Source organism: Macaca mulatta, chromosome 2, assembly GCF_049350105.2.
Source record: "Macaca mulatta isolate MMU2019108-1 chromosome 2, T2T-MMU8v2.0, whole genome shotgun sequence".
Lineage (NCBI taxonomy): Eukaryota > Metazoa > Chordata > Mammalia > Primates > Cercopithecidae > Macaca > Macaca mulatta.
In genome coordinates, this window is record NC_133407.1 from 106,744,672 (window position 1) to 106,769,188 (window position 24,517).

The 24,517-nt window shown below is 40.6% G+C and overlaps 1 protein-coding gene across 5 annotated transcripts in view; it reads right to left on the reverse strand.

The window, feature by feature from the left end:
• ANO10 (anoctamin 10) overlaps positions 1-24,517 on the reverse strand; it is a 238,809-nt gene that overhangs the window by 40,684 nt on the left and 173,608 nt on the right. For all 5 annotated transcript variants that reach the window (XR_013414552.1, XR_013414551.1, XM_015131207.3 and 2 more), the window contains one exon: positions 22,346-22,462. Coding sequence is in view for 3 of the 5 variants with exons in the window: in XM_015131207.3 (XP_014986693.2) it covers positions 22,346-22,462 (117 nt within the window). In the remaining 2 variants the exon portion in view is untranslated. The remainder of the gene's footprint in view (positions 1-22,345; positions 22,463-24,517) is intronic.

Sequence of the window (24,517 nt, forward strand, 5' to 3'; positions counted from 1 at the left end):
TGTTTCTCTCCCTAACCTGTACTTCTCTGACTCCCAGGGACAGGCAAGGCCTATCCCTTAGAATCTTTCCCTAGGATAACAGGGCTGCCTCAAGCAGCAGTGCATGTATCACCTTCTTTGGAAGTATAGATGCAAATATGGGATCACCAGGTCAAGGAGAATGACGTCACTTTAGTGCACACCCACCACAAGCTCAGTACTAAGATAACACAGAGAAGAAACACTCTGGTTGTAGCCCAGAGATTACAATGCAGCATGACAGTGTCAACAAAGGACAGCCTCACCATGGTGGTGATCCATAAGGTGAGTCTTTAAAAGGAGGAGAAATTGTCCAGGAGGACAAGTGGACAACAGGGAACCAGCAAGGTGAAGAGAATGTGCAAAGGTAAAAGAACACAGGGTGTTCTAGGAACAGGGTACAGTTCCAGTGGCCAGAGCCCATGTGGGGCTTTGCAGGGGCATTAGGCTGCAGGCATAGCCACATGGAGGGGCTGGGGTTTCTCTTGAGTCATGTGGAGCTGTTAAAAATTTTGAGCAGGACCATAACATGGAGTCATATTTGTATTTGGGATAGTAAGCTGTGGCAGCAAAAGGAAAACTGGAGTGGAGCGAGGAGAGAGTGGAGGTAGGGAGGTCAGTCAGAGGTCTGTGGTAGGAGTCCAGGGAGGAAAGGATGAGAGTGCATCAACATACGCCTAAGAAAGCCTCATTCAAAAAATACTGGTGGTCTAGATATCATGTGGAGTCCTAAGTTAGGCATTTGAATTCTTAACCCTGACAAAGAAAATCCAAAAATACAGCTTGTTACCAGAATTAGCAGCTCTTGGTCATAGAGAGTTCTCAAATGATGTAAAAGAAGAATTTCAAATCTTTTAAAAGCAGATTTATTAAAATATTAATTAATCTTAGAGATTTAAGTTGTATTATACATCCTTAAGATAATTTCTGTAATTTTTAAAGTACAAAATGAAAATAAGGACATAAGGGAAACCAGCAGTATACACTGTGATTTTGAAAATGGGTTTTTCAACTTAGGGCTTGCTCTTGTATTTCACTTCCCGACCTGCTCCTTTCATACTGCCTTACATTTTGAATACAGTGCAGTATTTATGAATAAGATTTTCTGTGAATGGTTTCAGATGGAGAATATGATTCTAAGTGGTCTGAAGTATAACTTTTGTCTGATAATTCCTGAATAAATGACTGCAGTTCTGATAACATGGCAAGCAGAAGATAGCACCTTCCTCACGGGCTTGCCTATAAGAAAAGTTCCATAATAGCAGAATGACAAGGTCCTTCAGCAAATCCCTGGTATGTGTACACTTTTTTGGTGCACTGAAAATCAAATTATTACTTCCATAATTATGTCTACAGCCTTAGGCATTACCCATTTTGATTTGCTAGTGTACATAAATGTAGAGACACTGTGGGGAACTAGTCATGGAAAACTGGACATGTACAAATACAGTATGATTAAAGAAGTTAATCAAGAATTTACTGGAAGCTACACTAAGAATCAGAGCAAGGCACAACCCACTCTGGTATCATAGCTAATATCATCTTTATGGTCCATAATTTTCCTGTAAGAGAAACTTGCCTCCCCATTTTCTTTACGGCCCTTCAAAAGCAAATCATCTGATTTTGACAACTATTTTGCAGCTGAGGGCTAATTATTCTTTGAGAGACATAGTAAATGGGTACTCGATGGAAGCAGATGAAGAGAGATTTAATCCTTCAGAAGCCCAAGAGAATATGAGGAGAGTTGAGCTCAATTCTGAATAGACACTATATTTTTCTTTGGTTCTTTGTCCTTTAATCAAATCAATGGAAATGAAGCTGAAGTGCCTCTCAGAGCAGGGCTGGCAGGAGTCCTTCCACAGGGCTCCTGTGGTGCTGCTTCTCTCTCTGGAGTGATGCCACTGTCATGGTGCTTAGAACAGTGGAAAATTCATACTTTAGCTACAAATAAGCAGATGGTTTCAACTCCAATAGAGGGCCATTTGAAAATGCCTCAGCCTGTATTTTGGGGCTCAGGAACAACTGCATTTTGGAGCTACTGTTTTGCAGAGAAATCAGTTTCAGGCGGATTAGCTGTGTGCTAACCAACCATTTCTTTCTGAGACTGCCACTGTGTTAGGATGTAATTAACTCAAAAAGACTTAGTCTTTTCTCTCTCTCTACAGTTACGCTGTTTGATTTGAGCTCCCTGCATCTGTGGATAGGATAGGGCCTAAGCATCACAAAGGGGAAGTTTTAAAAAAACATATTTTTATATATTTTAAAATAAATATATATTTATATGCAAATATTTGTATTTAAAGATATAAAATATATTTTTATTTTATATTTTATATATTTGTATTTAAATATATAAAAATTATATATTTTATATATTTGTATTTAAATATTTTATATATTTGTATTTAAATATATTTTATATATATATTTTTTAAACTGACAAGTCCAAATAATAAGGGTATCTGGATAGTTATAAACGGACATCTGATGACTCAAATAAGATTCCTGAAGTTAGGGATAGAAAACAACCAGGTCTTCAACCAAAAGTGAAAATCAAACCCCCTCTGCCCTCTCCTACGACGATGCTATCTTGGTACCACTTAACCACCCTCTAACCAAGCACACAGGGCTTGACAGGAGTGTGCGGGGCAGTGGGACAAAGTGTTGGTATCAGAGACAGATCAGGAATGCGGATGCAGTCAGTTTGAGGAGTGGAAAAGGAGGGGACTAGAGATAACTGCCAAGACTTGTGGCTGTTGACCATCCCAGGTGCCCACTCTGAGGGTGGCTGAACACACCGTTGCCTGCACTGCACCAGGCCAGCTGCCCTGGCACGTTCTCACACTTCCTCTCCCAACCCCGCAAAGCTGTTCCCATTCCAGAGTGCGCCCTGGCACTTCCGAAGCAACTGCTCATCTCCATAGGTAGGGCTGCCTAAATCTTTGACATCACTTCTTGTTCACAGTCATTCTTTTTTAATCAAATGAAACAAACTAACTCTGTATTCCCTGCCTTGTTTGAACAATGGAAAGTATGTGTGCTGTGATCTCAAAAAAATCTTCTCTATGGTAGAGCAATATAAGAGCCTGTACTTGGAGATAAAACAATCTCGATGTGGCCAGGCACAGTGGCTCACGCCTGTAATCCCAGCACTTTGCGGGAGGCTGAGGCAGGAGGATCACTTGAGGTCAGGAGTTGGAGACCAGCCTGGCCAACATGGTGAAACCCCGTCTCTACTAAAAATACAAAAATTAGCCAGGCATGGTGGCACATGCCTGTAGTTCCAGCTACTCAGGAGGCCAAGGCAGGAGAATCACATGAACCCAGGAGGCGGAGGTTGCAGTAAGCCACGATCATCCCACCTGCACTCAAGCCTGGGCGACAAAGCAAGACTCCATTAAAATAACAAAAGAAAACAAAAAAACCAAAAAAACCCCACAAAAAACAAAAAACAATCTCTACGTGGAAGAGACAGTTCTGCTTCTCAAAGCTCTGTCATCCTCCACTCTCTCTTCCTGTTTCTTCTCACCCTACTTTTTACTTCTCTCTGCCTATGTCTATGGAAGAGGCCACAGGAGAGAACAGACAGAAGTTCTCTCTTCCCTAGGCTGCATTTACTTTTTGATTCCAGTTCTGATTTATTTCATATCAACTGCTCAGTGTATTCTGGCACCAAAAGGGTAGATTTATCTTTTAAGCTTGAGCCCCAAAAGAGATATCCAACAGGAGCCTCATAATTTTTGTTAGAAGGCCACTGCTCAGTGACCTGACACCACTCTTCATTTCCAGAAATTCATTCAAAATCCAAATTAGTTTTGGCTAATTAGCCTTCAAAACGACCTGTTTCTGGTTAAAATACAGTGGGATAGCAAATATTTTTAAGGAATCACAGGTTTGGGAGGGATCTGAGACTGCTTCTTGCCAGAAAGCAGGTAAATTTCCAAAGAAAGTGGTTTCTTCTTTTCTGGAAGATCTCTAAGAATGGAGTATTAAAACCAGCCATCTCCAAGCGTGGAAATATTTTATATCCCGATGGTCCATAATTTCTTTGTTATACTCAATTAAGAATTTTGTGTTACTTATACCCATGTGCTCTGTTCATTCTGCATCTTCCTAATTGGTATGATGGAAAAGCCACAGACTTGGAGTCACTGACCTGGGCCTAACTCTACTTCCTCACCCTGTATGGTTGTTCCTGTCAAAGGTTGTGCCTTTGTTTGTTTGTTTGCTTTTGAGACAGGGTCTCACTCTGTGACCCAGGCTGGAGTGCAGTGGCATGATCTCAGCTCATTGCGACCTCCGCCTCCTGGGTTCAAGAGATTCTCGTGACTGAACCTCCTGAGTAGCTGGGATTACAGGCATGCACCACCACACACGGCTCATTATTTTGTATTTTTAGTAGAAACGGGGTTTCACCATGCTGGCCAGGCTGGTCTCGAACTCCTGACCTCAAGTGATCTGCCTGCTTTGGCCTCCCAAAGTACTGGAATTACAAGCGTAAGCCATCGTGCCCGGCTGTGCCCATTTTACAGAGGAAGAAACTGAGGCCCAGAGAGGTTTGGTAACTTGCCCAAGGTTACTTAGTAATGGTGAAAGCTGGTATTTTAAAGACATGTATATCTGATTCCAACAGCCATTTTATCAACACCAAGACGCGCAAAACACCTACCCTGCTCCTGGTGGATTTTGATTATGTCCTCAGCAAACCAAAATGCTTCACTTAAAGGCTAATGTTTTAGTACAGACTGTGAATTAAAATGACAGTTCTTATTTTTTCTTTTTTTTTCTTTTTCTTTTTTTTTTTTTTTTAGAGACGGAGTCTTGCTCTGTCACCCACGCTGGAGTGCTATGGCCCAATCTCAGCTCACTGCAACTTCCACCTCCTGGGTTCAAGCGATTCTCCTGCCTCAGCCTCCCAAGTAGCTGGGATTACAGGTACGCACCACCATGCCTAGCTAATTTTTGTATTTTTAGTAGAGATGGGGTTTCACCATGTTGGCCAGGCTGGTCATGAACTCCTGACCTCAAGAGATCTGCCTGCTTCGGCCTCCCAAAGTGCTGGGATTACAGGCATGAGCCACCGTGCCTGGCCAAAAAATGACAATTCTTTAGAGAGTTTCCCTGATTATAACTGTGAAATCACACATCATTCTCATAGAAGTGATTTGTGGACAGATATCCTGGATAAAGTTTAAATAACCTAGGCTGATGTTGTTAAAGATGGTTTTCCACAACAGACACTTTAAAAAGTGAACTCATTAGTCCAAGAAGTTAAAAAAAAAAAAAAGTCAACCTGGATTTATTCTATCTCTAATCAAAACAATATTTCTCACATATGAAAGTAGAGGGGTTGCAGTTGTATCTTCCAGACATTTGGCAGTTCATTTTCTCTTGTGCCTGTGACTAAAACCAGACTTGCAAATTTAAAATATGCCTATCTTTTTTCAGAAATATTCAAACAAAAAGTGTCTACAAATCTATGCATACACTAATTAAAGCAACTTGGATGAAGAACTGGGGAGAATCCTGAGATCCAATTATTTTCCTAATAACAAATAATATAAGATTCTTTCCAAACTGGTTTGGGAGAGAGATCAAATGGTTAGTTATACTCTTGATAACAGTTAGTTGGCAGATAATAACTGCCTTGTAGATTCTATCTAAAAGAATAGCCATCAAAAATAAAATACAAAACTCAAAAATTTATGGAGGAAAAATTCACTTGTTCTCAACCATATTTTTATTAATAGGAAAATACATCATTAAACAGAATTCTAAAAAGAAAAGGAAGAGAAGATGTATTTGTCAACTAAAATTCACAGTTCAGTGGCATTTTAGCAGGTCTGATATTTTGCTTTTTGCTTTCCCACTACTTACTTGTGAGGCCTTGTTCATATAATTTTATCTCATTTGTAAATGGAATTACCAAGGACATCTGGTTAAACACCCAGAAAACACGACATAGTCAGAACCCAATACTAAATCTGATTTAGTATTGGTTATCCTGAAAATCCACAGGATCCCCCATCCAAGTTTAGAGATTATTGTCAATCATCAACCATCCTGGGGAGGAAAGTCCATTTGGTCAATGCAATGGATCAAAAGATGAGTTATTTCAAACATCCATTCTGTGTACCTAACAATCACCTCATTAACTTATTTATGCCAACAAAAACCCTTCTGGTGTCATTTCCAATTTCAATGGGATTTTAAAAGGAAGGTAAACTCTAATTTAGAAGCTATGTGTCCAACACTGTGCTAGGCACCTTCACACAGTGATACAGGAGTTAAGAAGAAATTACTTAGGCAGATAGTGAGGGTACAGAAGTCCTTGGTAAGGTTTTCCTTTTAATGAAATGCAGTTCCAAATCATTTTCTAACAAAGAGCAGCCTGTAAAGCTGAGCTGCAGACAAAGACAAGCAAGCTGGGAGCTTGCACGGGTAAATGCCAGAAGGAAAGAACTACCTGGGACTAGACATGTTAAAAATGGTGGCTCCATCTTCCCTTCTCTGCCAACTACATGTGTAGTAAGGAGACAAGATGGTGCTGGCCAAGGGGAAAGTTCATATGCATAATAAGATTAGGGTGGGGCCACCAGCCTTCCCCACGGCTATGCAATTGTCACACCTGACTGAACCAATCTGTGAGCCCTACCTAAATCAGACACTGCCTCCTCAAGCCGGACAATAACGTCCTGGGCATCCACTGCCGGCTGGCCTTTTCCTCTTGGAAGTCCCCTCTCTTTTACTAGAGAGAGAGCTGTTTTCCTTTCTCTTTCTTCCTGTTTTCCTTTCTCTTTCTTTCTCTTTCTTCTGCCTATTAAACCTCCACTCCTAAACTCCTTGTGTGTGTTCGTGTCCTAAATTTTCTTGGTGCAAGACGACGAACCCCAGGTATTTACCCCACACAATGTAGCCACTTCAACAGTGCTTTTATTTAAAGTCAAACATAAACTGCTATGTTGTGACCTGACAGGTCTATTCTTATAGGCTGTGTGAAGATTAACAAAGATAATGGATTGCTAGTACTCTATGAACAGCAAAATTAAATAAAATAAATGTTAAATATTATTTTACTTCAGGTCACATGGAGGTTCAATTCCATACATTCCCATTGAAATTGGAAATGGCACCAGAAGGGTTTTTGTCTCACCAAGGCTCCCTCCCTCAGCTCTAAGCTTACAGTCTATGGTCTAAAGAGGCTTCGAGGATGGTTCGATAACAGCAATGATATCAAAGTCCAAAGAACTGTCTTGGATGTTAAACTGGAGGTACTAAGGTGGTAAAGAATTGTAAGGAAGGCCGGGAGTAGCCGCTCACGCCTGTAATCCCAACACTTTGGGAGGCGGCGGACAGATCACGAGGTCAGGAGTTCAAGACCGGCCTGGCCAACATGGTGAAACTCCATCTCTACTAAAAATACAAAAATTAGCTGGGCGTGGTGGCGGGCACCTGTAATCCCAGCTGCTCGGGAGGCTGAGGCAGGAGAACCGTCTGAACCCGGGGGGCAGAGGTTGCAGTGACCTGAGATAGTGCTACTGTACTCCAGCCTGGGCGACAGGGTGAGACTCTTTCTCAAAACAAAAAACCAAACCAAAACAAACAGACAAACAACTGGAAGGAAAACTTAGCCAAAGGGCTAGATCTTTATTGGCTGTAACTTAGGCAGGGAGAGGTAGCCAAGAGAACATGGGACTTTAGGCCAGAGACCTGGGTGTGCAGCATGGGCTTTTTCAAGGTGCTGAAGGTCTGATTTTAGACAAATCACATATCCTTCTTAGTGACCAATTTCCTTTTCTTTTTCCATTTTATTATACAAAAGTAGAAAGAATAATGAACCCCCACTTACTTATCACCTGGCTTGAACAATGATCAACTCATAACCAAACAGTTCATTTGTCACCCAGCCTCCATTCCTGGATTGTTGATGCGTTGGTTATCTATTATTGTGTAACAGATTATCCCAAAACTTAGTGGTTTAGAACAAGCATTTATTATCTCACACTTCCTGTGCATCAGGAATTTGGAAGCAGCTGGGTGGCTCTGGCTCAGTCTCTCATAGCTATAGTCAGGATGTAGGCAGGAACTGCAGTCATTCAAAGGATTAGCTAAAGCTAAAGAAGGGAATGGCAATAGGTCCCTAAGACAAAACTGGCCCACAGTCTGTTCCATAAACAAAGTTTTACTGGAACACAGCCACTCTCTTTCATTTACATATGTCTATGACTGCTTTTGCACTACAGCAGCAGAACTAAATAGCTGTGATAGAGACTGGATGGCCCACATGCCTAAAGTGTTTACTATCTGGCCCTTTACAGAAAAAGTTTGCCAACTTCTAGCCCAGAGAATCTGTTTCCAAGATCACTTGCTCCCATGGTTATTGGCAATAGGCCATGCTCCTAGTCATGTAGGCTTCTACACTGGCTGGCTGAGTGTCCTCACAACATGGAAGCTAGCTTCGCAAGAGGAAGAGTGATTCAAGAGGCAGAAGGCAGAAGCCATCATGTTTTTTAATGACCTGGCCTCAGAAGAAACATAACATCATGTCTGCAGTATTCTACTGATCCACAGACCAATCAAGATGCAAAGTGGGAGAGGACGCCACAAGGGCATAAATACTAGGCAGCAGGGATCACTGCAGGCCATCTTAGAAGCTGACAACCACAGCTGGAGATCCATTCCTTAATCTGTAAAGTCAGGATTCCCAACAAGATGATTTCTATAGAATTTTTCAACTCTAACATTGGACAGTTACATGATGCAGAGAACTTCTGATATATTTTTGTGTTTTAATCATAGATGTATTCAATTAGCATTTGTTGCAGATTTTTTTTTTTTTTTTTTGAGATGGAGTCTTGCTCTGTCGCCCAGGCTGGACTGTGGTCTCGGCTCACTGCAACCTCCGCCTCCCGGGTTCAAGCAATTCTCCTGCCTCAGCTTCCTCAGTAGCTAGGACTACAGCCATGTGCCACCACAGCTGGCTAATTCTTTGTATTTTTGTAGAGATGGGGTTTCACCATGTTGGCCAGGCTGGTCTTGAACTCCTGACTTCAAGCAATTCACCCGCCTGGGCCTCCCAAAGTGCTGGGATGACAGGCGTGAGCTACTGTACCCAGCTATTGCTGAACTTTAATACATGTATTTTCATTTTGAGTTTCATACGAGTTAATTATATTACTATTTATGTTCTCATAAGCATTATTTCTTTATGAAGTGATTATTTTCCTTTAGGTAGTATTTCAAAGAGTTCTTAAATCCAAACATTTCTTGTTTTCTACATTCTATTCTTAAGGGAAAGAGACAAATGAGCAAATGTGTTGCTCTTAGGGCTTTACTTTAAAAGTCTAAATTTCCTAGCCTATCAATCACTAATATATTTCAGCCCAATTTCGCTGATCTATGTTCATTACATAATGTAATATTCAGTCATATTCCTGAGATCCCATAGCAGTAGAAATCAAGTGAAAAATAATACCGGGCCGGGCACAGTGGCTCATGCCTGTAATCCCAACACTTTGAGAGGCTGAGGAGGGTGGATTGCTTGAGCCCAGGAGTTTGAGACTAGCTTGGGCAACATGGTGAAACCCTGTCTCTACAAAAAATACAAAAATTAGTCCGTCATGGTGGCGCACACCTGTAGTCCCAGATACTCGGGAGGCTGAGATGGGAGGATGGCTTGAGCCCAGGAGGCAGAGGTTGCAGGTTGCAGTGAGCTGTGAACGTGCCACTGTACTCCAGCCTGGGCAACAGAGCCAGACTCTGTCTCAAAAAAGAAAAAGAAAAAGAAAAAGGAAAACAAAAACAAAAAGAAAAAGCAAAGGCAAAGGAAAAAGAAAAAGGAAAGGAATACTGTTTGTTATAGTAAACAAAAAATTTCCTATTTTAGCAATTTACCAATAATTAAAAACAAAAGTTTTTTTTTTTTAAGTGTGGTTTCCTACACTTTTGGTGTAGGAAAGTATATTAAATATTTAATAATTTAATATACTTCTGAATCTAATACCCAACTGTAACACACAGAGGATAATTTCAAAGTCAAAGGATTAGCACTTAATAGAAAAAAGGCACAAAGGGATGGGGCTTTGACCCTAATGATGTTCACTTAATTAATGACTCCTTCATTCAATGATTATAAATCTATATTTCTGAAGTAATCCTGCTTCCAAAAAGCTTGTCTGGTAGTCATAGACCAATATCTTTAAATTCGATGATGCCAACAGCATAATCTTTTAAAAAGAATTGGTCAAGGGCCAAGCACAGTGGCTCACACCTGTAATCCCAGCACTTTGGGAAGCCAAAATGGATGAATCACTTGAGGTCAAGAGTTTGAGACCAGCCTGGCCAACATGGCGAAACTCTGTCTCTGCTAAAAATACAAAAATTATCCGGGCATGGTGGCACACACCTGTAGTCCCAGCTACTCGGGAGGCTGAGGTGGGAGAATCGCTTGAATCCAGGAGGTGGAAGTTGCAGTGAACTGAGACTGCACCACCACACTCCAGGGTAGATGACAGAGCGAGACTGTCTCAAAAAAAGAACTGGCCAGGGCTGGGAGCGGTGGCTCACACTTGTAATCCCAGCACTTTGGGAGGCCAATGTGGGTGACTTGCTTGAGCTCAGAAGATCTAGACCAGCCTAGGGAACACGGCGAAACCCTGTTTCTACAAAAAATAAAAATAAAAATAATAATTATCTGGGGATGGTGGTGCACGCCTGTAGTCCCAGCTACTTGGGGGACTGAGGCAGGAAGATCACTTGAGCCTGGGAGGTCGAGGCTGCAGTGAGCATGCATTCCACTGCATTCCAGCCTGGGTGACAAAGTGACACCCTGTCTCAAAAAATAAAGAAAAAAATTGGGCATGGTGGCTCATGCCTATAATCCCAGCACTTTAGGAGGCCCAGGTGGGCAGATCACTTGACTCCAGGAGTTCGAAACCAGCCTGGGCAACATGGCAAGACCCTGTCTCTACTATAAATATACAGAAAAATACAAAATATTAGCCAGGTGTGGTAGCTAACACTGGTAGTTCCAGCTACTTGGTAGGCTGAGGAAGCAGGATTGTTTGAACCTGGAGGTCAAGGCTGTAGTGAGCTGTGATCTTGCCACTGCACTCCAGCCTGAGTGACAGAATAAGACTATGTCTCAAAAAAAAAAAAAAATTTCTTGTGGTAAAATACACATAACATAAAATTTACCATCTTAACTACTATCAGGTGTCCAGTAGTATTAAACACATCGCTACCTCCATCTTCATAACTTTTTCATCTAACAGTATAATCTTTTAGTTTCCTAAAACATTTAATAAAAAGTAAATAAATGGATGCATAAGTCAATCCTAGGCATTTACCTGCAAAAGGAAGAGCTGCTCTCACATATGTTGACCATCATGGCAATGCAATTATTAATCTAATACAGAATATGAGATTGGAACTCTAACTTTAAAAAAGAATACATCCCTTTTTTGTTGTTGTTTTTTGAGACGGAGTCTTGTTCTGCCACCCAGGCTGGAGTGCAGTGTGCGATCTCGGCTCACTGCAACCTCTGCCTCAACGGTTCAAGCGACTCTCCTGCCTCAGCCTCCTGAGTAGCTGGGATTACAGGCGTGTGCCACCATGCCTGGCTAATTTTTGTATTTTTAGTAGAGATGGGGTTTCACCACGTTGGTGAGGCTAGTCTTGAACTCCTGACCTAGTGGTCCGCCTGCCTCAGCCTCCCAAAGTGCTAGGATTATAGGCGTGAGCCACCACGCCCAGCCTTTTTTGTTGTTTTTAAATATAGTTTTAAGCATTCTGAAATCTCTAGAATTTATTATGAGGCAAGTTTTTTCTTTACCAATGCAAACACATTTGAATGACATCTGTGAACATGGTCCCAAGCACATGGCCATCACTTCTACAGCACAGTGACCCCAAGGCCTTTCTCTGTGGAATGGACTTGTGCTTCCAGGCCCCCTCTTACCACACTGCTTCCAATCTATCAATAGCATGACTCGAAAAATGCTACATTTTATTCCATTTCACAGCCTATTCGGTAGTTTTCATAAGAAAAAATAAATCTGCTTCTGATTTGGCCATGTTTCTTACATCTATGGGGAATATTCAGATATATCAATTTTAAAGTTTGCTTAGAAAATCAATGATATAAGTAGCCATTTACATACATTGTTTACTGAGGAAGACAATGATCAGAAGAGCTGTAGTTTTATTTTACTGTCTGGATGACTCTGTGCACTTTAAAGAAATTTTTCTCTGGTGAAAACAGAAAATACAGGGGAAAAATGTCCACCTATCAGTGGTTAAAGGAGGATTGCTCCAGAGCCTGAATTAGTTTTCTAGCTAACAAGTACAAGTGTAAAACATAAACTATTTTAGAATTCTTCCTTGCTTGATTTGGGGTTATTTTACAGTCTTGGGGAGCTACTCTTGTTACTGATGTCAATCACAGTCAGTATTTTTGGGGGAAAAAAAAAAGGATTTGAACTTTATCAAGGCAAGGTACGTGGTCCTTCTAAAGTGTCCACATGTAACTCTTCAGAATGTGTTCTCTTCCCCAGTGATCCCAGAAAGGCACATGACCTGTTTCCATTTCTGCCAGAGTATCTATTTTAAGACTCTTCTTTTTTTTGTCCAAGGACATAATTTGTCCTTATTTATTTAATATATTGGCTTGTGAATTACATATGAGTCAACAAACTCAGTTTGATGAAGTGGATATTTATTCAGAGTCTATTGGGCACCAGGCCCTGTGCTGGGTGAGGGGACTCAGCGGTGAGTGAGTCGTCACCTGGCCCTTGGGGACCTCGCAGCTCACAAGGAAGACTGAAACAGAACCAACTACAGTGGGGCAAATGAACAGAAACGGGTACCAGGCTCCTGTTACTCAATGGGAAGGTGGCTTTCTCCAGGAGGTGGGGTCTGTGAAGCTGACAGCAGAGGGCAGGTATACTGGTGGTCAGAGTTACAAAGTAGCAGGGGTGCTTGGGAATCTTGCTAGACCCAAAAGGTGCAGAGGAGCCAGTATTTATTCGTGCATTCAGTATGTTTAAATGAGGTTATCATTTTATCAATTGGAGAGAAATTTACTATGCAAAAAATTACCTGCAAATGGCTAACAGAGCCTACCCTGGAGAGCTGTTCTGAAGAGACACTGGCACATGCAGAAGGTTTAGAACAGTGCCTGGCTCATGTTCTCACACACTACATGTCAGCTGTTACTACTCATTGTTATTACAGCCCAGCTGTGTTCGGTCATGAAAATAGGTGGGATTGCCACAAAGGTAGAATTCTGACTCTCCAGGCAAATCTGATGTTACAGTACGACTTTATCCTAGAATTCCTTGTTGGGTTCATCCAGCAACTGCATGAGGTAGTCCTCCTCCTCCCTCATCATCCTCCTTCCCCCAGCACACTGCTCCATAATGGGTCTTACTCACATTGCCTTATTCCAGCCTCATTCTGACTTCGCCTCGTTTGAGTGTTGGGGGAACTCTAATACAGGAAGGTCACGTTACTTGCTCTGCAGCTACACGGGGCTGAAACCTCCTTTGCAAAAATCGTTAACAGTGAGAAAGTTATGACAGTGAAAGGGATCTGATCTAGCCAACTCTATCTTACTTCCAACCTCTAAGCTAGCTGTCCGTGCTCATTCCTAGGCAAAGGCCAAACTAACCTTGGAAGAAATTCAGTTTATAGTTTAACTTTGAAACAAAGATGATAAAAGTCCTCTCCTGAAACAAACTCCTTTCTTGCCTGGGAGCCAGACCACCTTTATAAAACTAACAAATTGGCCACAAGACTTGCAACTTCCCCAGTTACTCTGCAGATCACATGCAGAACCTGAGATCGGTCTTTTAAGATGTCTTTTCCAGTTTTTGCATTTCTGAGGACTGATGGCTCTACCAGATTCACCAGCCAGTCCTGTGGCCCTCACCCAGGAACTGACTCAGCTGAAGAAGACAGCTTTGACTCACTGTGATTTCATCTCTGATCCAATCAGTCAGTACTCCCCACTCCCTGGCCCCCTACCTGCCAAACTATCCTTGAAAAACTCTAGTCTGAATTTTTGGGGAGACTGATTTGAGTAACAATAAAACTCTGCTCTCATGTTCAACCTGCTCTGCATGAATTAAACTAGTTCTCTAGTGCAATTCTCCTGTCTTGATAAATTGGCTCTATCTGAACAGTGGGCGAAATGAACCCTTTGGGTGGTTACAGGGCTGGAAGACAAACCTTCCAACAAAAGAAGAAAGGGAGAGCAGGCTCAGACAGGTCACCCAAATGACAGATATACCATACACTTTTGTACTTTTTACTGGGCCTAGACCTGACTCGTGGCCCTGGGAAGTAGACCACCCCTTCCTAAGAACTATGGCTCTGGCACTGGTGGCTGTTGGCTTTGTTAGAGGCTAATTCTTTATTTGGATTTAACATTTCATTCTGAACTAGACGTTGGCAGATTAATATGCGATTACCGATTCAATAGTCAAATACTTTACCACCTTAATTCTAGGCTGTGAAATTTTACAGTTTCCATTAAAATGCTTATATATTTACTGTAACTTTTTTTTTTTTTTTTTAAATAGAGATGAGGTGTTGCCATGTTGCCCAGGCTGGTCTCAAGCTATCTGTTTGCCTTGGTCTCCTAAAGTGCTAGGATTACAGATGTGAGCCACTGCACCCAGCCTATATTTACCTTAACTTGACAGCACAAATGGAGCGGTAGGGAAGAAGTTCAGATGTTGAAAAAAACCTATCAATTTAAAACTGAATACTTAAATATAGACCAAAAATAAAATCCTAAGCCCCCCGACTAACAGAATGGACCCCCCTCCCCTGGGCCAGGGGGATCTCAGAGAAACCTGGAACGCTGAATTCTCAGCCATGACAGGGAGGTCGGACAGGCCTCATTATACATCTCCCTTTTGGAATTTAGGTACAAATGACCACCAGCATTAACATTAAAATAGAAATAATTAGACTGTCAAAACAGACCCTTTGTGGCAGTAAGATATCAAATTGCAACCTGACTGCGGTACAGCATCACATGACAGATAGCAGACTCCAAAGGAAATCAAATATTTTACCCCACAATATATTTCTTTGACATATTTTGAAATGGTTCCACAATACTATCTCTTGTGGGGAAAATCTGCATCTGTAGAGAATATCCATTAATACAGCCAGTCCTTTCCTGTATGTAGGAGAGATGAACCAAGAGTCTGATGCCTCTTAAGGTCTGAAGAAACATTTACCATGCATTCCCTCTGAAGGGTGTTACCACCCACCCAACGAGAACCTTGGCTTCCACAAACCCCCTTATCTTAATTCAGGCATTTTCTTCTACTGCCTTCAGGTCTTTAGACGAAGCTTGACTCTTTCAACCAATTGCCAATTTGAATCCACCTATGACCTATAAGCCCAGCCCTCCCCCGCCCCACACCTTTCACATCGCATCAATCTATACCTCACATGTATTTATTTATGTCTTTCTCTGTAACTTCTGTCTCCCTAAAATGTATAATTAAGTCAAACTATAATCTGACTGCCGTGGGCACTTTCTCAGGACTCAAGACTGTTCCCTGGGGCTATGGTCACTCATACTGGCTTAGAATAAACCTCTTTAAATATCTTACAGAGTTTGGTTTCTCCGTTAACATAACTAAATTTAAATACACTTAACTCTAAAAAACAAAGACACTATTTGATAAAGCCTGGCCCAGTTGGCCTGTCTAGTTAAGGGTCCTACACCTAATTTGAGGCCCCTGAGAGCTATAATTAGTAGTGTCTCCTTAAAGTCCTTCTCTTGTTCATTTAACTGATTCCTGAGGCTGTTTTCTTTCTCAAAGGCTCTAGGCAGCCAGCCCTGCTCCCTGGCTTCTGTTTGTGTTCTGGGATCCCAGGAGGGCTGGCTGCCCAGAAGCAGGTTAAGTGGATGTTGTCCTTGTGCTCCAGGCCACGGAGTTATCAAATGGTTCCTGCATTAGAATCCTTTCTATATTTAATTGGATCTTAAAATGACTAAGAGATGAATAAATCAATTTGAAGAGAAATAAAAGGGCATCACTAGGATGATATTTACTGTCTAGAATTCTTTGTAAAGGTTTCAGCCAAATGAAGCCTAATCATTTGAAAATGCCCTTTGCAAAGTAAACTATTTTATTTTCCTCAGTTTGCCTCTCACCTTCAAGTATGTCTAATTTGCCTATATATTTAGAAATACCACATAGCTTCCTATTCGATACCAAAAAAGATCTGTTTTCAGTACATTTCCTTCCCACATTCATTTCGGCAATCCACCACCACTCCTCCTGTCACAAGCTGAGAGGAATAACTGAATCCACAGAGCACGTCTCCAAATGGGATCCAAGGGCCCTGCATTAGAATCACTTGATATGCTGGTTTAAAAAGGAGATTTCTTGGGCCTTCCCACACACTGGGGAATCCAGTCTTTCATTTTATGGGCAAAAAAAACACAAAAAAATGACCCAAAAAACCCTGAGATGCAAAGAGGCCACCTGACTTGTCCACAGGTGGCACAAGGTGGCCCCAAACTTGCTTGTTCTTGGCACTCACCTGGCCATGCTTGGGAATCTATCTTTGCTGGGGAGTGGGGATTGATAAAAGTGAGGTGGAGACACAGGAGCGTTTTTAAAAAATGTAGGTCCTTGGGTCCCACCTTTGATTTAGGGAATAAGAATCTTCAAGGCATAGGGTCTAGGTACATGTGTTTTTCACAAGGTTTACATGTAAAATGCACAATCCTATTTAAGGACTGCCTGATGACTTAAATTTCTCAATCATATTTTGCCCATAAAATGAGACTTGAGTTGAAAAGTAGCAATTCAGGTATAAATTAAACATAGTAAGTATCCATAAGGAATAATTTCTACTGATAAGCTTACTATCAATGTCTGGTTAGCAATTCAGGTCTAAATTAAACATCATAACTATCCATAAGTAATAATTTCTACTGATAAACTTACTATCAATGTCTGGTTACTTAATAGTGAGACTTCATCCAAATGTGTTTTCAATAACTCAATTTCTGATCTGGGCCCATAAACTGACCAGGGTACCTGACAGAAGCTCTCTCTGCTTTTGTTACATGGGAGGAGCCCAGTGAGTTGAGGCTACTTATAGTTACAAAGGAGAATAGCTAAATGTCAGGTTAAAGAAAAATGAGAAACACATCCTAGAAATGGCACTAGTTCAGCAGGTAAACTGAAGTCATGGCCAGTTAATTTTTTGAGTTTCTGAAAAGTAGGTGACCTTTTGTACCTTCTAGGACCTCCTGGGCAGTGAGACTAAACAGGAATTGTGATGAAAATGTTTGTCTCTCCTGGATGGTGGCACAAACTTGGGTGGCCCATGTAGCAGTGTCAACCATACAGCAAAGCCTTGAGTCAGTGAAAGAGAGTGAGAGGCGGTTGTTACATACAGTATCTTCAGTCCAACTTTTACCCTGAACCTTTTTTTTTTTTTTTTTTGAGACAGAGTCTGACTCTGTTACCCAGCCTGGAGTGCAGAAGCGTGATCTCGGCTCACTGCAACCTCCGCCTTCCAGATTCAAGCGATTCTTGTGCCTCAGCCTCCTGAGTAGCTGGAATTACAGGCGTGTGCCACCATATCCAGCTAATTTTTGTATTTTTAGTAGAGATGGGGTTTTACCATGTTGGCTGGGCTGGTCTCGAACTCCTGACCTCAACTGATCCACCCGCTTTGGCCTCCCAAAGTGTTGGGATTACAGGTGTGAGCCACCGCACCCAGCCAACCCTGAGCCTTTTATTCTCAGATTGATAATTAAAAGAAAAAAATCTAGTGGAGACAGGGAGGGAGAACACTTCTGGGTTTGCAAGGCCCTAAGAGAGCCTGACAACACTCATCATTGCTGTCTGCCCACTTGATGGATCAGAGACATTAGAGCTGCTCATGTACAAATTTAAAAATCACCCTCAGGGCAAGCTATGTAAGTCCTATTAGAAAGCATTAAATAAGTATACTGAATGGAACCTGTTAGACATCTGTCCCTCCAGAATCACCTTTTCTTACAAGGTGATTTTAACCAGAGAATCAGATCTATGTCCTCAGGAGAAAAAAATCTCAAAGAGACATAACATCATTCAGATTTTTTTCTTCTTTCTAAGTAATACAGGTCGAGCATCCCTAATGTGAAAATCTGAAATACTCCAAAATCCCGAAACTTTGTGAATGCCAAAAAAAAAAAAAAAAAAAAAGCTCACTGGAGCATTTCAGATTTCAGATTTTCCCATTAGGAATGCTCAGCAGTAGGCCAGGCGCGGTGGCTCAAGCCTGTAATCCCTGCACTTTGGGAGGCCAAGACGGGCGGATCACGAGGTCAGGAGATCGAGACCATCCTGGCTAACATGGTGAAACCCCGTCTCCACTAAAAAATACAAAAAACTAGCCGGGCGTGGTGGCGGGCGCCTGTAGTCCCGGCTACTCGGGAGGCTGAGGCAGGAGAATGGCGTAAACCCGGGAGGCGGAGCTTGCAGTGAGCTGAGATCCGGCCACTGCACTCCAGCCTGGGCGACAGAGTGAGACTCCGTCTCAAAAACAAAAAGACAAACAAAAAAAAAAGGAATGCTCAGCAGTAAATACAATACAAATATTCAAAAATCTGAAACAAAATTCAAAATCTAAAACACTTCTGGTCCTAAGCACTTTGGATAAGGGATACTCAACTTGTATGAGATAGGGTTTTGGTCAGTGTTTCATTTCTCAAAGAAGATGAGTGTGAATAAATTTGGAATTAGGGCTTTGCCTCACTGTCAGGTAAAGTGTACCTGAAGATATGGGAATCTAAGAGCTGAGATGACTTCAGAGGTCATTTAGCCATACCCATAGTAAACACGTATCCATGACACCCTCAATGGCAAATGTAACGGTCCTGCATTTGGAGTTTTAGGTAAATGTATTTACTAACATGAGACATATTAATATGTTGAATTTGGTGGTGGTGAGGGAGGTTCATAGGGAATGAGTTATAATTTCATTCTCTCAATAAAAATCCTTTCCTTTTTAGGCAAACTTTAGTAACATAAATCCTGAGTGATTTTTTCAAAAGCAGATCTTTTTTAAAAAAGCAAATTCACAGAATTTTATGGTCTAGACAGACCATAAAATTTATTGTAGAGATATACCATGAAATCCTGAGTAACATGAAGCATGGTTCTTCCTTGACCTGGAGTTAAAGATGTGTATGCACAAGCCAGGAAGTTGCCTACCCCCATCTACAAAATGTCACCAGAAATGTAATCAATGGAGAAATCTGATTAACTAAAACTCTTCCAGAGACACGGCTATACATTAAACTTTTTTTCTTACATACCTCTTAAAGTTTTTAGATGCTTTATGCCCTCTCACACATTTTTAAACTGACACCTAAAATCTTTTAATCATAAATTCAATAGCCGCAAAAATGTAGGCAGTGTGTATGTGTATGCATAAGCATAGACAGATCTTTTTGAAAAAAGCAGGTTACTGGAATTTTATTGTGTAGATATACAATAATTTATTTAATCATTCTCCTATTGAGGAATTTAGTTATCTCCAGATTTTTGCTAATAAAAATGTTTCAATGATTAAATTTTGGTACAATTTTCAGATACAGCCTTTACCCTAGTAAGATTTGGTTTGTGTTGCAGAGTAATTGAAATTAAATTCAGCTGCAATTCTAGAAAGACTGGACCAATTTACACTTCTGTCAGGTATATATAAAAGAATGTCCATTTCCCAAATCCAATGAGGACAGGCTATCATGACATAATCCAATAGAACATGTGAAATGTGGTATTTCACTGGTGTTTAAATTTATATTTCTTTAATTTTGAATGAGGTTGAGCATCTCTTCATATGTTATCCTTTCATTACTGTACTGTCATTTTTTATAGATTTGTGGAAACTTTTTTTGAATTAAAAGATATTGACTTCGTTATATACAAAAATATTTTTCCAGTTTGTCCAATTTATCTTTGGAGTCTGCTTATTTTTTGTCATACATAAGTTTTCATTTTTCATGCATTTTATCATTTTTTAAAATGATTTTTGGGTTTTATATCTTGATTGGGAAGGCATTTCCCACTAAAAGATATACCCAGACTTTTAATAGACTTCTTATGGCTTACATTTTTCACATTTAAATCTGTCAACCTTGAATTTTGTGGTGGTGGGGAAGTTCACAAGGAATGAGTTAAAGTATAATAATGTTCCCAAACAGCTGTTTGCCATCAAGCTGTGTAACAAATAATCCTTCTTTTTTCCACTGACATAAAATACCACTTTTACCATAAATGAAATCCCCAGTTTTATTTGGGCCCATTTATGAACTCAATGCTCTCTATTCCACTGATTTTTCCATTTCTTCACTAATTTAAAATGTATTTAATTATAATTATTGTACTATTCAGAATACATTTTAATATCTGACAGAGTGACAGTCCCCATTTTTCTTCTTTATCAGAAGTTTCCTTGCTATTCTCGGATGTTTATTTTGATATATTTGAATTGGCATTGGATATTTACAAGATTGAATCTTTTGATCCCAGTAATGTTTAAAAACATTTGTCCTATAAGTTATCTATATTGTTTCCATAAATTACCACCTAAGGTTTTACATTTTGGTTCCTTCTGTAAATGTAAATTTTTCATCAAAAATATTTTCTAACTGATTATTTCTTGTGAAAAGAAACATGATTTTAGATAAACTTCGTAACTTGCTTCCTTACCAAATTTTCCTATTTTTAATAATTTTTTTAGCTATATAATCCTCTAATTTTTTCTTTTCTTTTCTTTCTTTTTTTTTGAGACAAGGTCTCACTCTGTCACCCAGGTGGGAGTACAGTGGCGTAATCATGGCTCATTACAGCCTCGACCTCCTAGGCTCAAGCAATTCTCCCAGCTCAGCCTCCCAAATAGCTGTTACTATAGGCATGCACCACCACGCCTGGCTAATTTTTGTATTTTTTTGTTGAGACAGGGTTTCACCATGTTGCCCAGGTTGGTCTTAAACTCCTGGGCTCAAGGCATCTACCCACCTTGGCCTCCCAAAGTGCTGGGATTACAGGTGTGAGCCACTGCACCCAGCCTAATCCTCTAATTTTCAAGTAATAAGCTTGCCTCTTCTACTTGAACTTCTCTTCCTCTTATACAACTGCATTGGTTAGTACCTCTAGAAGAATGCTAGCTGTCAGTGGTGATGATGGGTTTCCTGCCATTGCTGGGAATGCTCTGGAGTTTCATTATTGGGCATGATGGTGGGTTCTGGTTTAACATATAGACACACTGGCTAGCCCACATGCCAAAAGTGAACCTGCCCAACCTCTAGGAATGCAGGTAACTTAGTCTTGTCACCTACTGTGTGGCAAACACGAGCACAGCTATGGCCAGTTGGCCCAGGTTCATCCTCTTTTCCACATTCTTATCACAAGTCCTCTTCTGGAGTCACCCTGCCTCATCAGGGGCAAGTATTGGTTCGATGTGGGGTTCCCCTGTCTGGTGCACCACCCTTGGAGCCCTCATGCTTTGATCCAAGGGTCATCTTAAGTGGGTCCTCTTCACGTTTTTTCTCCCAACTCCCCAAACATAAGAAAAAATATTCCTATGCAAAGTAGTTTAGAAGCCAAAGAAAGAGTGTCTGTCCAGCAGGTTCTGACCAGAGCTTGTCCCCTCAGATGACAATGCTTTACTGATTCTCTCATTGCTTAAATTCCTATGCAGCACTAAAGATAACAAGTGAGAGATACTCCAGGTGTCTAGGGATCTCCTGTCTACTCCCACTCTCCTACAAGCAGAAAATCATCAAAATGGTCAACTCCAGCATGGCTTTTTTTTTTGTAGTCTCTGGTAGAATGTGGAAGTCACTGAGACACAGTTTCTCCTTTCAGGGCAATTTTGCTGCTTCTACACACCTGATCTCATTCTGTCTCGCTCTCTGAAAGCTATTATTCAGGATTTTATTCACTCACTTCTCCTCACTTAATGTTTCAGTAGATGGCAAAACTGGAAGCTTGTGGGGAGCTGCCCCAAGTTGATTCTTAGATGTCTGTCTTGTTCTTTTGCTAATGCTAGCTCTATTCTTTATTTAATATTGCCTGAATATTTTTGTTTGTTTAGTTTAGTTCTTTAAACCTATTTGTTGCTCATGTTGTTAGGATTTTGGTTTTGTTATGTCATCCTAAACTGGAGTCCTCTGTATTCATTTAAACTGGTAACTTCAAGGCTGAAGAAAATGCTGAGACTGATTCTTCTAAATTATTTCTCCTGTCATTTGCTAAAGTAATACATACATTTTCAGGACAGCTGCTCTTACCTGCTGCTTGAGTGCCTCCAAAGACTCAAATTCCAATCTGGCTAGTTTCACCTGGATATGCCGTGGTTTATCAGGTATGGCAAATGCAAGGATAAACTTTAAAGCCAGGAGTGCGTGCTGAAAACAAGAAAGAGTACATGTTGATGTGATACATCAGACCATATACACAAGGAAATAAATTGATATCTAAGCAACCTAGGGTCCTTTATATTAATCTTGGGTAATTTCTAACTATTGACCTGTGAAGTATCAAAGACCAAGCAGGCTCATGAATTGTACTGAGTCCACCCTGTTGTGGTTCATTCAATAATTTACTGACTTTATTTAATTCTTTTTTTTTTTTTTTTTTTTTTTGAGACTGAGTCTCACTCTGTCGCCCAGGCTAGAGGAGTGCGGTGGCACGATCTCGGCTCACTGCAACCTCTGCCTCCCAGGTTCAAGCGATTCTCCTGCCTCAGCCTCCCGAGTAGCTGGGATTACAGGCAGGCACCATCACACTCAACTAATTTTTTTTGTATTTTTTAGTAGAGATGGGGGTTTCACCATGTTGGTCAGGCTGGTCTCAAACTCCTGACCTCAGGTGATCCACCCACCTCAGCCTCCCAAAGTGCTGGGATTACAGGTGTTGAGCCATCACATCCAGCCAGCTTTATTCTTTTAAAATCAGGTATTCCCATAAACCGATACCGTAATGGTACCCTCAATGTTTTATAGAAAAATGGTTTATTCTGAAGTCTTCTACAAACTCTTTTCTAGTAATGTATCTTAGTATACAATATTTGTAGTCACTCTACTCTCTGCCCAATGTCCCTGTGCTGCACTTCAGTTTGAGTTACATAAAACGTACATATATCTTAAAAATAAGGTGCCATGAATCCTCTAATCCCAATAGCGTTTGGTGCATTTTCTTTTATGATGTGATAATCAATAAAGATTAATTCAATGATTGTAACCTTATGCTGCTGACTCCATATATGGTATGTACACAGACATTATAATATGGAAAACTTAAAACCTGGCTATTATTTTTCTTTCTCATACAAGCATCATAAAGAAGTCCTCTATAACATAATGATATGAGATGTATAATTAAGCCAATGGTATTGCTTCCATTGGTAATCCCGCTGTTCAGATGTATAGGCTCAACCTACTGATGCTTCTCCAAATCCAGATCATCTTGTGTTCCAGAATCAACACCCACAGAAATCTAAGTGATCAAAAGGACACAGCTGCCTCTGTGGTGACAGCATGAGTTACTAAATATTAAAAGTTGTGATTTTTAAAAGAAATAATTAAAAGGCATTAAGAAAATCAATGAGAGAGATGGAACAGCCTTTGAGAAATGTTGCACTGAATTACTGACAGAAAAAGAACAGTTGAAAAAAATTAAAGGAATTTCTTACTGTGATATTTTCAAAAGGAGGAATGAGGGATAAATAACAAGCAGATATCTCCTGGGAGAAGCATGAAATAGTGAAGGAAATCAGCATGATGCCAGAACAAGCAATAATTTAATCAGAAGACTTGAAAATCAGCAGAACCCCAGGACAGGCCAAGCAGTGCCTGGTATTAACAAGAGACATAGAATAGACCAGGGACAAACAGCCTTCATGTAAATGTGACTGCCATGACCAAAGATGACACTGGAAGATAGTGATTAAGGGTCTAGAGTAGAAAAACAAGTAGATAATATAGCATGGACCAGATGATACCCTATGTTAAAATTCTGAACTGAATTAATAAAAACCTAGATATAATCTCCAAATAATACATGAATAATTCAGAAAACGCTATGCTGTACCATTATTTCATTCCATTAGAATACTGAGAGATAATTTTATACAAGACAATCTCTTCAGTGGAAATATTAGACAAGAAATAAACAAATTAGTAGATAAAAAGAAATATTCCATGTATTTCAGAGTCTGTGTAGCCTTAAGTTGCCGGAGTCCTACATGACATGACAAAGTCATGGCCCCTTTCCATCTCTCCTAATAAATCTGTGCCCATTTCCTCTTCCTCAGAGTCTTGGCAGGAATTACAAAACAAAATATGCTGCTGAGGAAGGACATGCTTCCCTTGGATGTTAAGGCATCTGGAAGGTGTATTAACTCTCCTTTGGGAAACAGGACTGGCTATTAGGTAACAGAACAAGGTTGCCCAGATTTTGCT